This window comes from Hylobates moloch, unplaced genomic scaffold (assembly GCF_009828535.3).
Source record: "Hylobates moloch isolate HMO894 unplaced genomic scaffold, HMol_V3 SCAFFOLD_25, whole genome shotgun sequence".
NCBI lineage: Eukaryota > Metazoa > Chordata > Mammalia > Primates > Hylobatidae > Hylobates > Hylobates moloch.
In genome coordinates, this window is record NW_026652300.1 from 6626016 (window position 1) to 6639966 (window position 13951).

The 13951-nt window shown below is 36.4% G+C and overlaps 1 protein-coding gene across 5 annotated transcripts in view; it reads right to left on the bottom strand.

The window, feature by feature from the left end:
* The window catches only part of ZFY (zinc finger protein Y-linked), a 52685-nt gene that overhangs the window by 19695 nt on the left and 19039 nt on the right, over nucleotides 1-13951 (bottom strand). For 4 of the 5 annotated variants that reach the window (XR_009211974.1, XM_032756514.2, XM_032756512.2 and 1 more), the window contains exons 2-3: nucleotides 11171-11259; nucleotides 3512-4084 (exon numbers count right to left, since the gene is read on the bottom strand). Coding sequence is in view for 4 of the 5 variants with exons in the window: in XM_032756514.2 (XP_032612405.1) it covers nucleotides 3512-4084; nucleotides 11171-11231 (634 nt within the window). In the remaining variant the exon portion in view is untranslated. The remainder of the gene's footprint in view (nucleotides 1-3511; nucleotides 4085-11170; nucleotides 11260-13951) is intronic. The other variant, XM_032756516.2, reaches the window with a different exon arrangement.

The following is a 13951-nucleotide window of genomic DNA, read 5'->3' on the forward strand; positions in this document are numbered from 1 at the left end:
GGGGGGGCAGGTCTTGCAGGTCACCACCAACAGGTCAAATAATATCAGTTCTCTGAAAATGGGCCTTTCTTCCTCCTCCAGTAACTGCCAGACTGCTGTTTAAAAGAAAAAAAAATTTTTGAGTCAGACTGTTGCTCTTGGTTGAAGTGCAGTGGCATAATCATAACTCACTGCAATCGTTATCTCCTGAGTTCAAAGGATCCTCCCACCTCAGCCTCAAGTAGTTGGGACTACAGGTGCATACCACCATGCTCAGATAATTTTTTAATTTTTTTATAGAGAGAGGGTCTATGTTGATCAGGATGGTCTCAAATTCCTGGCCCCAAATGATCCTCCTGGCCAAGCCTCCCAAACCACTAGGATTACAGGCATGAGCCGCTATATCTTCCCTGACTGCTCCTTTTTTTATATTTGTCAGATGTCAGTTTTTAAGGCTAACGTACAGCTTGGGAGGAGTGGATGTAAACAGAGCAAATTAAAAGGACACAATCTCACCAATATCCAGTACCCCCCCTCTATTGCTACAATCATTTAGTTTTCAGAGTGCTGAAAAACGTTACTCTGATAATTTTTTTAACCATTGTTCTCATTATTTTTATAAAAGAGAAGTTTTCCAGTGTTATTTACTCTGCCATTTTCATTGCTGTACTCTAATCATTCCTAATTTCAGGAAACTTTCTTCCATAACTTTCTGTCACATTAATTGTTTTCTTCTTTTCTGTATGTAAGTTTTGCCTTCTGTTTCTCATGTCTGCTAATCTTGTCCATAATCATTTTTATGTCTGTTTTTTCACCATTTCATTTTGGCAATTTTCTAAAGCCCAATCAGAAGGTCTCCAGTCATACTAATACTAATCCACATTTATTTTAATTGCTGCCTTTATAGTCTCTTTTACCTTGATAATGTTATTTCTCTGTTCAGCTTCTTTCCTAAATTCCAACAGTTTGATTTCTATCTCCTTTGATTAGCTTATCTCCTTTGAAACACTGCACATGTGCTTTAAGATTTTCTAAATACATTTTAGAGTCCCTACATAAAAATCATTAGTTTTGGTCTTATGAAAAAACACCTGTTTCAGAAATTTATCAAAACTTAAAACAACCTATCTCCCTAAAATATCTTTATTCACTTTTCAGAAATCATCCTTGTAGATATACATTTTTAAAATTCTTGCATTTGGTACCATTTTGCCAAATGGTTTTACAAAGCAAAGCAAAACTAGTAGGTAGCTTAAAAATATATATATATATATATTTTAGATATATATGTCTAATAATGAGTTATAGAACAGAAGGATTATCAAAATTAATATATGCAATGTGTATATACAAAAAATATAAAATAATTACAATAAACAACTATTTTACCAGCCTTATTCTGCTCTAATAGCCACTAGAATCATTAAACAAATCACCAAACTGTATTGATCCATACGCTTTCTGTTCTAGATATGAGGATTGGGCTTCATTTATTCATTTAATCACTGAACATTTTTACTGAATGTTCATTATGACCAAAGTCATAATTTATTAGAAACACCAGGTAGATTGCTAAAACAACTAACTAGATGCCCTTTGGATGAGACATGATATGCACAAATCTTCAGCTATAAAGTTCACGTAACTGTTCACTCAACAAATATTTTATACCAAATATGCACAGGTTTGAGGGGGACCTGTCCTTAAGGATGATATAATCAACTTAAAAGCCAATGGTAACATCTATACTGTAAAGAGTATATAAAAAGTCATGTTGATCTCAATAGCACTTAGGGTGTAACAGTGAGCACTTTTGTGCAGATATACTACTGTGATACCATAGAGGACTCTCTCATCATTTTAAATGAGATTTTCAGAGGAGAAAAAACCTGCCACTAAAATCATAAAAATTAATAAGCTCTTAAATCCAGTAACATATTTTTAATTGTAAAGTGTAATGTTTTAAAACCTTTATGTATTAAATAACTATATTAAAGAATTTAAAAGATATTACCATCTCTCATGACATTACAGAAAGCATTAAAGCTTACTGTCAATGACAACATCTCAAGTATTCTCTATATTAATATAAAATCAGACCGTACTTCCTTTATATACTTTATGAAAAACCTGTCAACCCTAAATATATCCCCTTACCACCAGCCCTACAGGATTTTTAATTACAAATGCAGCATTAGAGAAGATATTTTTTCTAGAAGAAACAAGAGCTAGCAAAAAAAAAAAAAAAATTGAAATAGCTAGATAAATTCAGCATATAAAAATATTTATTATTACATTTTCAAAGAGCTAAACACCACCTTATTCCCCCATTTTTTGGCACACCAGGTTATAAACTGAAGGTCAAAAACTGTAAATTATTAATCTTAAATATTTAAACACTTCATAGAATAAGTTTTTACACACAGAAATAAATGTTTATTAAATCAGTTGAATGAGGCTCTTTAAAATTATTCAACAGGTTCAGAGGGAGGTAGAAAATTATCATTAACTGAAAACTAGGCCATAATGGTATACTTGATCATATAAGAGGTAAATGCCTACTCTCCCTGTGCCCATGAAAATGCCTGTACAACTCTTTTGCTGTGCTATGCTCGAAGACATAGGAAGAGGAGTGTAGGTGGTATTTAATGTTAATAGGAATGCTCTGAACTAAATCTATACTATAAAACTTCATTCCAAAGACCATAGTAATGAACTGGTCAATTAGGATAATTAAATTATTTAAATCAGCAGGTAAATGACACAATGATTCTGTAAGTTGTCACCGTATTAACGTAGAAAATATACCTAGATATTGAAGTTAAAATATTAGAGACACATAGTCAGGGATTCTACTAACGGAATGACTATAGCAGCTGCTGCATAAGCAAAAGTATGTCCAATCATGTTCTGGTTGACAAAGTTATAAACACAATCAAGAAAGCCAGCATCCCATGAGGATTAGTGAACAGAACATAAAACTAGTACGATGTAAAATTTGAAATCCATTTGAAACCCAAATAAATTAGCTGTTGATGGTCTTGGTGAGACCACTGTATTTCAGGGAATTCACTAGATTTAACTCCAAAGCCAATAATGAATTAAACAACAACAAAAAAATCATTACTTTAAAGGGAAAAGGGACAATAAGGTAGAAAAAAATGGGAAAGTGAAATGACTACACAATAAAAAGACTTTAAAAAAACTGATTACAAGTCTCAGGGATAAATCTGAAGGTGAGTAACAGACCAGTCATACTTTGTATGATTTCGTAAGACTCAGTTCTGTTATTTTCATTTCTTATTCTCCTCATCTTTCTTTTCTATCCTAATATAGAAATAACTCTCTTCTGTACCATGTCATTTAATTATGGTTTATCTTCTGGGATGCAAACTAAGCAACAATGCATGTAGGTTTATGATTTCTACTTTAACTTTACAGAAGTTAAACTCAATAAAATTTCACCATTACTTATGTTAGAAAGTACAGGTTTCAAAAACATTGCTTAAAATCACTGTACCCCATGACTTACACGAAATCATTAGGTAGTCCTCACAGTTGGCTTTGTCATTATCTTGCTGGTCCACTGAGATCCCGCTGGCATCTATGATTGCTTCAGGGGCACAGTCTGCTACCAATACTTCTTCTGAAACTATGTCACTGGTCAGAGGATCAGTAATGATTTCTGCTTCCACTACACTATCATGTACCACATGTTCAACATGTCCAATGTCACACACATGCATGGATTCACTTGTTAAAACATGTTCTGGCATAGACATTGAGGTTGAAGTAATGTCAGAAGCTAAAACATCATCTGGGACTGTGCAGTGTGGTAAAGAAACTTCTTCAGTTACATCTGAGTCCAGCACTTGCTCAGGAATGATGACATTTTCAGATACATCTGCCTCTTCTAAGATATCTGAGCACTGAACATCCTCCTCTATGACAACATCTTCAATAACATCTTGGATTACAACTGAGTCTGGGTCATCAGGAACAAAGTTATGCACAGTTATGTCTGAATCCACAATATTAGAAACAAAAACTGCTTCTTGTACTTCCACAACAATCTGATCACCATCCATGTGTGTAGCATCAGCTCCTTAAAAAATAAAAATTAAAATGACAAATCTCAGGTAAGTATACATGACTAAATATAGTTTTTATTTAATCTCCTTGGTGTTCCTCAAACATTGAGACAATATGAATCCATTTTTGATTCACTTAACAAACAGAAATTTTTAACATGAAAAGTTATTTTACTCAACCCTAATCAACTAACAAGAAAATAACAGAGAAATAAAAAAACCCTGGGGCAATGACGGAAAAAACTATTCATGAAATACTTTTAAAACATCAAGATAAAAAATTTCTCATCCCACTAAAATAAAATCTCCAGATTTTTATGTAAGTTAAGCAACAAATTCAGAAAACAAATATACTATTTCTTCGTTACATGTTTCATTCATTTTTCTTCCATCATCTCCTTTCTTAGCACATTACTTTTCTTTTTTTCATTATACCTACATATTTCTTTTTTACCCTTACTTTTTTCTCTTTCAGCCCTTATAATCTTCCCACTTTGTCCTCATGCAATATCCCATCAATATCCACTATAACTTTGGTAATTAGAAAGTCATTCTTTGAATCTAAGACAAAAGAATCAGGGTAGAAATTAACAGAGGAATAAAGAGAGGAAAGACATTAGATTTGGAGATTTCTATGGATAGATAAAATGAATAAAAGTGCAGCTGGGCTGGGTGGTGAAGGGTGGGGACGGTTGGAGTGGGGCCTGCCCTAATTTTGCCAGGGTATTCCACCTCCATCTATCCTCCTCCTGTTCCCACTAACCCCAAATCCCAAGGTCGTTCCTCAGAACATATACAAGCATTTTCTAGTGCTGGGTGCAGTTAAGCAATGAAGGTAGATGGGTGAGAGCCAGTTAAAGCCCACTGAGATTAAACAACTTAACCAAGATCACACAACTTGCACAGCACATCATGCTCAGTAAATATTATTCTAAATGAACACCATAAATAGGAAGAGAATTCATACATCTTTAACAAAAATATAACCTAATATGAAACAAATCAGGCATTATGGCTACTAGTGCACAGAGAAAAGCAAACATGGATGACAAATTAAAAGCTATTCACGTATCACAAGCAGTTAAGATTTCTCTTTTTCCTTCTCCACTCCCACTACCTCACTGGATTATCCTTAAAAAAAAAAAAAAAAAAAAAAAGGAAAGAAAAAAACCTATTTATCTGATTAGTGTTTCTGATTGTAACTCAGAGTAAGCTGAGTCCAAGTGGGTGCACAACTCAATGATTGTGTACCTGTGGCAATGCCCTCAAATAAACACACAGCTCCTTCAACAAAAATGATTACCAAGGGCGAAGCAACAATAGACGTTTCAGGAAGTCTTTAAGGTAGTTAAAACCTACTTAAATTATATGCTGAAAGAATGTTTGCTTTTATTTCTATACATCTTCTACAAAATGTTTTCTACTCATTTGTTTTCTATGTTCATAATAATAGCAATAGAACGGTCTAATCCCCATTGCACAGATATAAATTTGATAGCATTTAGTGGCAACAGCACTGGTTATAATGGTCTAAATCAGAGGGCAAAGTGTAGACACTTATTAGTTTTGTGACCTTGGACCAAGTCATCTAACCTCTGAGTTCAGTTTCCTCAACAGTAAAATGAGGTCAGTGGTACCTGTCATGCACACCTCACAGGACTATAGTGACCAAATGCGAATGCATGATAAGTGTCCTGAAAAAATGTAATCAGTTGTTTCATTATTATTACGCATACGAAAATGGAAGCTTGGGCAGATTACATGACTTCCTTAAATTTAAAAAAAATACCATTTCAAGTGTTAACAATCAAGGCTAAAATTTAACAGCCCTTCAATCTACTATTTAGTCCTGACTCAGGCTTGATTGTGGCAAGATTACACTAAAAAATACTGAGTTTTTCCCTAAGAACTTAGTCCCTCTCTTTCAAACAAAAAATTTGAAAGGGTAGTGCAGACTGGTGTTAAAAACCTGGCCACGAGCAACCCTCTTGCTGTGGCCTCCCAAAATAATTATATTTCACTATGTTCCAGAGAAAGAAAGAATTATAGGTTTGCATTTACCATTAACAACCTGAAAGTACCTAACGGTGAGTCAAAAGAATATCCTAAATTGCTTAGGAAATACACGCACACACACAAAATTTAGAAGGTATATTTAAAATTCCTTACATTTCTTGGTAAAGTTAATTACTACTGCTAATATATGGCAATGTTCATTTAAAATTCAGTTAATAAAATCATAAAATTTTAACTTACAAGAGTATGAAACAGAAAAATAAAATCTAGTTTAATTACAGTATTATGTATTTAGAACCATGAGCAATCTGAAATTGAGAATACTTTTTTTCCCCTCTTGTTTAGGTATAATTTTCTTTTTGCAGTTTTGGAAATGAGGTAAGGATGCATCTGCCTGATATAGAGGCTCCTTTTGTGAATATGTGAAAGGGTTATAAAACTTAGAACAGGATCAGTTCCAGAGGTCCTGGGATTTATACTTTATTTCCTGGGCAATGGAAAGGCATGATCCACATGTTTTTCAGGATTGAATATTCTACCACTGTGGTAGGTGAAAGAAAGAAACCAAGAGTGAGAAAACAGTCTTAATATTATCAGTTAAGAATGAGATAATAAGGCTGGGCGCGGTGGCTCACGCTTGTAATCCCAGCACTTTGGGAGGCCAAGGCGGGCAGATCACAAGGTCAGGAGATCAAGACCACGGTGAAACCCTGTCTCTACTGAAAATACAAAAAAAATTAGACGGGGAGTGGCACTCTAGCCTGGGCAACAGAGCGAGACTCCGTCTCAAAAGAAAAAAAAAAAAAGGAGATAATAGGGCCTATATGGTAGGAACTAGCATGAAGAAAAAGCAGTGTCATAAGCAGACTTCTCTCAGCACCCCAGACAATCTACACCCCACCATATCCCCCACCAACCAAATCCCCAAGATATTTATTCTCTAATCACTGGAACTTACGAATACATTATGTTATGACTTACACCACATGGGCAGTGCAGATAAAATTAAGGTCATGAACTTTAAGAATAATTTGTTAAGCCCAATCTGCTCAGATAAAACTTAAAGCAGAGGGCTTTTTATGTCTGGAGTTGGAAAGTTGAAGCAGAATCAGAAATTGGAGAGATTTTATGTATGAGAGGGATCGAATTAGCCTTGCCTACAGCAGCCACATGGAAAGCATGAGAAACAACACAGATTTTGTGAAAAGGAGCAAAGACTAGCCTGTTAGCTCACAACCAGCACAGAAATGGGGACGTGAGTCCTATAGCTAAAACAAACTGCATTCAACCAATGACCTGAATAACCTCAAATTGGATGCATGCAGAGAACAATGAAACTGGATTCACCAGAAAGGAACAAAACTCTGGCAATACCTTATGAAACTAGCCGTACCATGATAGAATTCTGACCTACAGAAACTGTGAGACAAGAAAATTTGTTTTGAACTTCTGAGTTTGTGGTAATTTTCTTTGCAGTAACAGAAATAATTTCAGATTTTGGTGTCGAGAAGTGGAGAGCTCCTTATACAAATACCTAAAAATGTAAAGTGGCTTTGCAGTTGGATAGGTGCAGGCTGTAAAATTTCTCACAAGAATAAAGAGAAATTCCAGCTCTTAGGAAAATGAAAAAAAAAAAATTTTTTTTAGAGAATGAAAAGCTTAGATGCTGTCAAGTGGGAAAAAGCCTAGATTTCCTTAAATAAACCAATAAGTAAAAACATGAATGTTAAAAATAACAGGCCAGGCACAGTGGCTCATGCCTGTAATCGCAACACTTTGGGAGGCTGAGGTGGGAGGAAGGCCTGAGCTCAGGAATTCAAGATCAGCCTGAGCAGCACAGCAAAACCTCATCTCTATTAAAAAAAATTCCCTAGGCATGGTGGTGTGTGCCTGTAGTTCTAGCAACTCAGGAGGCTGAGGCAGGTGAATTACTTGAGCCCAGGAGGTTAAGGCTGCAGTGAGGAGACATAATCATGTCACTGCCCTTCAGCCCTGGTGACACAGTGAGACCCTATCTCAAAAACAACAACAAAAAACCAGTAACAACTCTGCCAATGAGAATCCAGAGGGAGAAGGGATCAAGGCAGAGAAATCCTACATGGACTCAGAGAATACCTAAGTCATGTATGACTGCTAGTAGAAATCTAGAGTTTTGTAACACTGCTTGTAAGGGCTTAAAAGTGAGTTTCTAACTGAAGGAAGGAAGAGCTTTGTTACATAAAAAGACAGACCACTTAGCAAAATTGTCTCCCTGGGTTATGTGGAAAGCAAAACTTAAGACAGATCACTTAGCAAAATTGTCTCCCTCGGTTACGTGGAAAAAGCAACTTGTAAAAATGAACTCTTTAGCTCAGAAGAGTTCAGCAAAGTGTTGGACAAGTGGTCTTATTTCTACTTACTGCTTAGAGTAAAATTCAGTGAGAAAAATGAATAGTTGGAAGATTTATTAAACAAAAAGATAGGAAAATATGACAAAATGAGAAGTTTTCTGTCCATCTCGGGAGCTGAAAGGGAAGGTTAAATTAAGGAGATTCCTTGTCAGGGCAAAGCCTCATCTGTATTTACAGCCACTTCCCATCACCGGCATCACTGCCTGAGCTCTCGCCTCCTCTCAGGTCACAAGCAACATTACACTCTCATAGGAATGCAAACCGTACTGTAAACTGCACATGTGAGAGATCTAGGTTGCATGTTCCTTATAAGAATCTAATGCCTGATGATCTGTCACTGTCTCCCATCACCCCCAGATGGGATGGTACAGTTTCAGGAAAACAAGCTCAGGGCTCCCACTGATTCTAAATTATGGTGAACTGTATAATTGTTTCATTATATATTACACGTAATAATCAAATAAAATGCACAATAAATGTAATACACTTGATTCATCTAGTACTATCCCTCAAACCCCCCTACTCCCAGGTCCCTGGAAAAATTGTCTTCCATGAAACCAGTCCCTGGTACTCAAAAGGGTGGGGACTGCTGATTTAGAGAGAGAGAAAAAAACAGTATGTGATTCTCAACTATTCCATGAAACCTCAGAAAGAACAAAAGATTCCTTCAGGAACCCGATGATTAAATAAGAAAAGTAAAAGTTAAGGAAAAAGGAAAGAAACGGAAAGGCCAAGGTGAAAGAAAAAGATAGAAGAAAGGAAAAGAAAAGGCAAGGGGTAAGGAAAGGTAAGGTAAGGTAAAGTAAAGTAAGGTAAGGTAAGGTAAAAAGAAAAAGGAAAGGAAGTGGAGGGAAAGGAAAGGGAAAGATCAAAAGGCCAGAGAACTAGGTCTTTTTCAAGCAAGTAAAAGTGTGACTTACACATACCCAGCACTTCTAAGAAATCTAAGGATACTGGACTTCAACCATTTTAGCAGAAGTCAAAAACAGACATAGGATAATCTCAGAAAAAAAATATATTAGCCTCTTGCCTAATACAATAAATCCCCATGACACACACAAAATTTTTTTCAAAAGAAGCACTGCTAGCTTAAACTGAAAGGGACACAGAATTAATATAATGAAGACGGTTGGACTGCCAGAATTGCAGAGGCAGGAAGCAGGAAATAAAACTATTCAGCTGCAAATACCTGCTATCTTTGAAGAAAATAGCAAGGAAGACTCAAAAGGCAGAGCCACAGGTCAAAAAGGATTATTCCCAGGTCTTGAAACCTAATGGGAGTTTGTCCAGCTGCATTTCAAAATTTCTTTAGACAAATTTCTTTCTTACCTTTCATGTCACCCTGTTTGAACTAGAATATCCCAAACTGTCCTACCACTGTACGTTTGGAAGCAGATAAAGAGGAATTGTGTCCCAGTAGTTGCACTTAATGACTGATATACCCAGAGAATTATAAGCATCTGATTTAAATGATACTTACGACTTCTGAGCTGATTAATTTCAGATAAGATTTTTTTTTTTTTTTTTGGACCGGGAACCTTAAGAGAGGGTGGATGTTATTTTACATTTGCCAGAGACATATTTGAGAACCAGGGTGCAAGGTGGCAGGGAGAATGGTCCCACAAAGATGTCCATACCCTAATCCTTGAAAATCTTGAAAATACGTTACATGATATGGCAAAAGAGATTTTTCAGGTATAATTAAGATTATGAACTTAAAATTGGGCAATTATCAAAGACCAGAAAGATTAAAAGCATCAGACGGACTCCACTCACTGTTGCTTCAGGAAACCACCATGCAAAGCATGAGAAGAAATGTGGGCAGGCTCTGGAAGCAAAAAATGGCCCTGGATGATGAACTGTAGGGAACAACAGTATCTCCATTGTACAACAAAAAGAAACTAAATTTGGCTAAAGTATGGATATTCCTGGAAGTCAAGAGCCTCCAGCCCTGCAGATAGCTTGATTATTGTTTTTTATATTTATTTTTATTTTGAGACACTGTCTTGTTCTGTTACCCAGGCTAGGATACAGCTGTGCCATTATAGCTCACCACAGCCTTTAACTTCTGGTCAAGCAATCCTCCTACCTCAGCCTCCAGAGCAGCTAGAACTAGAGGTATGCACCACCACGCTCAGCTAATTAAAAAAAATTTTTTTTTTCTGTAGACACAGGTTTCCATTGTGTTGCCCAACACCCAGGATGGTCTCTAATTCCCGATCTTGAGCAATCCTCACAATTGAACCTTCCAAAGCAATGAGATTACAGATGTGAGCCACCATACCTGGCCAACGTCTTAATTTTAATCTTGCATAATTCTACACACAGAATTCAGTTGAGCCACATTTCTGACCCATAGAACTCTGAGATAAATTTGTCCTGTTTTAGATTAGTAAATTTGCTGAAATTTATCAATGGAAAAATAGAAAACTAGCACAAACAGAAAACATTTCAAAGGGAGAACTAGCAGGACTTCATTGCATAACTGGAAAAATTGGAATAACTGAAGGGTAACAGTAATATTTTGATATTGATGGCTTAACTAACAAGATTATGAGTTGGCTATGAGATTCTGACAGGACCTAAGTATGGACCTAAGTACTTAAATATGAATTAACATCAGATTCTGCAATTTTGATAAGTAATTCAAAAGCTGGCAGATGGGAAGTGAAACAACCCAAGAAATAGTAATACCTATTCCATCAAAAAATGAGTTTGGCTCTTGAGGCTGCAATTCAAATTCATCTTCATCCATGGCCTTTAATTCTCATTAGTCACAGCTCCTAAACCAGGGAATAAAGTATACCAAACATTAATTTTTATATCACATATTAAAATGTCATGATATTCACATTTCTGAAATGCTGAAATTATTTTTCGATAACCTATCCATGTAAAATTAAAGGGAACAAATTGATTTCCAGTGATACATGGGCTGCAACAAGACAGGAAAGGGCAGGTAGATCAAATCAAACAGACTGACAGTGTTTCTTTTTGTTTTTTAAAGACACTGGGTCTTGCTACGTTCCTCACACTAGCTTGGTATTCCAGGGATCAAGTAATTCTTCCCCCCTCAGACTACTGAGTGGGTAGGACTACAGGCCACCATACCTGGCTTTTTTAGATTTTTTAAAAGTTCAATTATCTTACCTAAAATTCACAATGCTTAAATATTTAGCATGACAAATTTTTACGTAAGTGTTAACTGGAATTTGCATTATTTATATTAAGTACATAAGTGTTAACTGGCATTTGCCTTATTTATATTAAGATACAGAACATTTCTTACACACCAGATGACTCCCTCTTGCCTTCTATCAGTAACCCCCATGATTTTTTTTTTTTTTTTTTTTTTTTTTAAACAGGGTCTCTGGCTCTGTCATACAGACTAAACTGTAAATGGCACAGTTCACTGCAGCCTCAACTTCCCAGGCTCAAGCAACACTCACCCCTCACCCAACTAGCTGGGACTACAAGCGTGTGCCACCGAACCTGGCTGATTTTTAAAATTTTTTTGGTATAGACAAGGTCTAACTATGTTGCCCAAGCTGGTGTCAAAGTCCTGAGCTTGAGCAATTGTCCCACCTCAGCCTCACAAAGTACTGGGATTACAGGAATGTTATTGTGTCTGGCCCCCATGATTCTTTAAGTCTCAACTTTAACACATTCTGTAGGTTTTTGCTTCAAGACTGTATTACATCTCTATATTTAATACAGTCTCCAGTCTTTCTACACTAAATTAACAAAATGGTAAAAAACTCAAAATTCCTAATAATTATAAGCACTCTTCAGATTTCTGTGTAGCTTAAAAGCCCTCCCCATTCTCTCTCCTTACAGACAGGGTCTCATCCTGTCACCCAGACTGGAGTGCAGTGACATGATCATAGCTTACTGTAGCCTCCAATTCCTAGGCTCAAGTAATCCTCTTACTTCAGCCTCCCAAACAGCTAGGACTAATAGCACATGCCACTATGTCCAGCTCCCTTACTCTATTTTTAGCACGTATTATGGTCACTTATGTGTGTTAATTTTCAAATATTAAACTATATGATAATTAAGGCAATATGCAAGTGAGAAACAAATGGATTTCCAAAGTGACACCTCTGAGACAGATCTACTCAATTTAAAGAAAGTGTGTTTTATGACATTCAAACTGCTTCATATAAAAAGGCCATGATGACTACACTAATATTTAGCCAACCACAAAAAAAGAAAGAAGGCACCTGCTCTAAATAAATTGTCACTGCTCCCTCTACCCAGATGATCTCTGGCTTTATTAATTTTTCCCCTCTTAAAAAAATCTAATAATAAAATTATAAATGCACACTAATCTTCTCTGCATAATTAAAGAAAACCACATGAAATTAAGGCAATTAATGATGCAATAGATGTGATTTGTTGGATTATTGATCTTCCAATTTTCCTAAGAACAGCAATTTCATTAGTTCTAATAAAAGATCAACTTGTGGGCCAGGCATGGTGGCTCATGTCTGTAATCCCAGCACTTTAGAAGGCTGAGGCGGGTGGATCACAAGGTTAGGAGATCAAAATCATTGGGGCGAACACAGTGAAACCCCGTCTCTACTAAAAATACAAAAAATTAGCCGGGCGTTGTGATGGGCATCTGTAGTCCCAGCTACTCGGAAGGCTGAGGCAGGAAAATGGCGTGAACCCGGGAGACGGAGCTTGCTGTGAGCCAAGATCACGCCACTGCACTCCAGCCTGGGCGACAGAGCGAGACTCCATCTCAAAAAAAAAAAAAAAAAAAAAAGATCAACTTGTAGAATAACTTTCCTGTTTCAGGTATTCATCTTCCTTAGCCTGTCTGTTAGAGTCTGATATATGATCAGTTCTTTTAATTTTGAAACTCCCTCCTTCCTCTTTCTTTATATGATATCCTAGTTCTCTTCTCACCTTCTTAACTGATGGCTACTATAGTCTTGCCCAAGGTTTCACATTCAGCTTTCATCTCTATTACTTTCTCATTTATTTCCACAGTTTTTAATGACCACTTACATGAAGATGATCCCCAAAATCCACACACTGAGAAGGACCTAACATCTCCATCAGACCGTTTACTGAGCATCTTCAAAAATTAAAACCCAGATTTCTCCTGACACAATCACTATGGCCTTTTCCTCCTTCCCTGACAGTTGGTTTCTCAGATCTTGTCAATTTCTTCTCCACTATTTCTCTGTCATGTTTGCCCTGCTTGTATTCCCATTATTACCAACCACTCTAAGCTCCCTATTTTCTGATCCCTAGAAATGAAAATAGCTTCTGAAATGGCCTTTGTACACTTCCAAAACAAATGACTAGGAAAACTATTATAAGAAGGGGGTCTTGTAATTCCAACTAACAAGGCATTCCTACAATCTGTAGCCAGATGAGTCTTCTTGAAGCACTGCTTTGATCACTCCCTTACTAAGAAGCAGTTCTCCAATATTCAGTGACCTCCACGTTATTAGCCCAAGT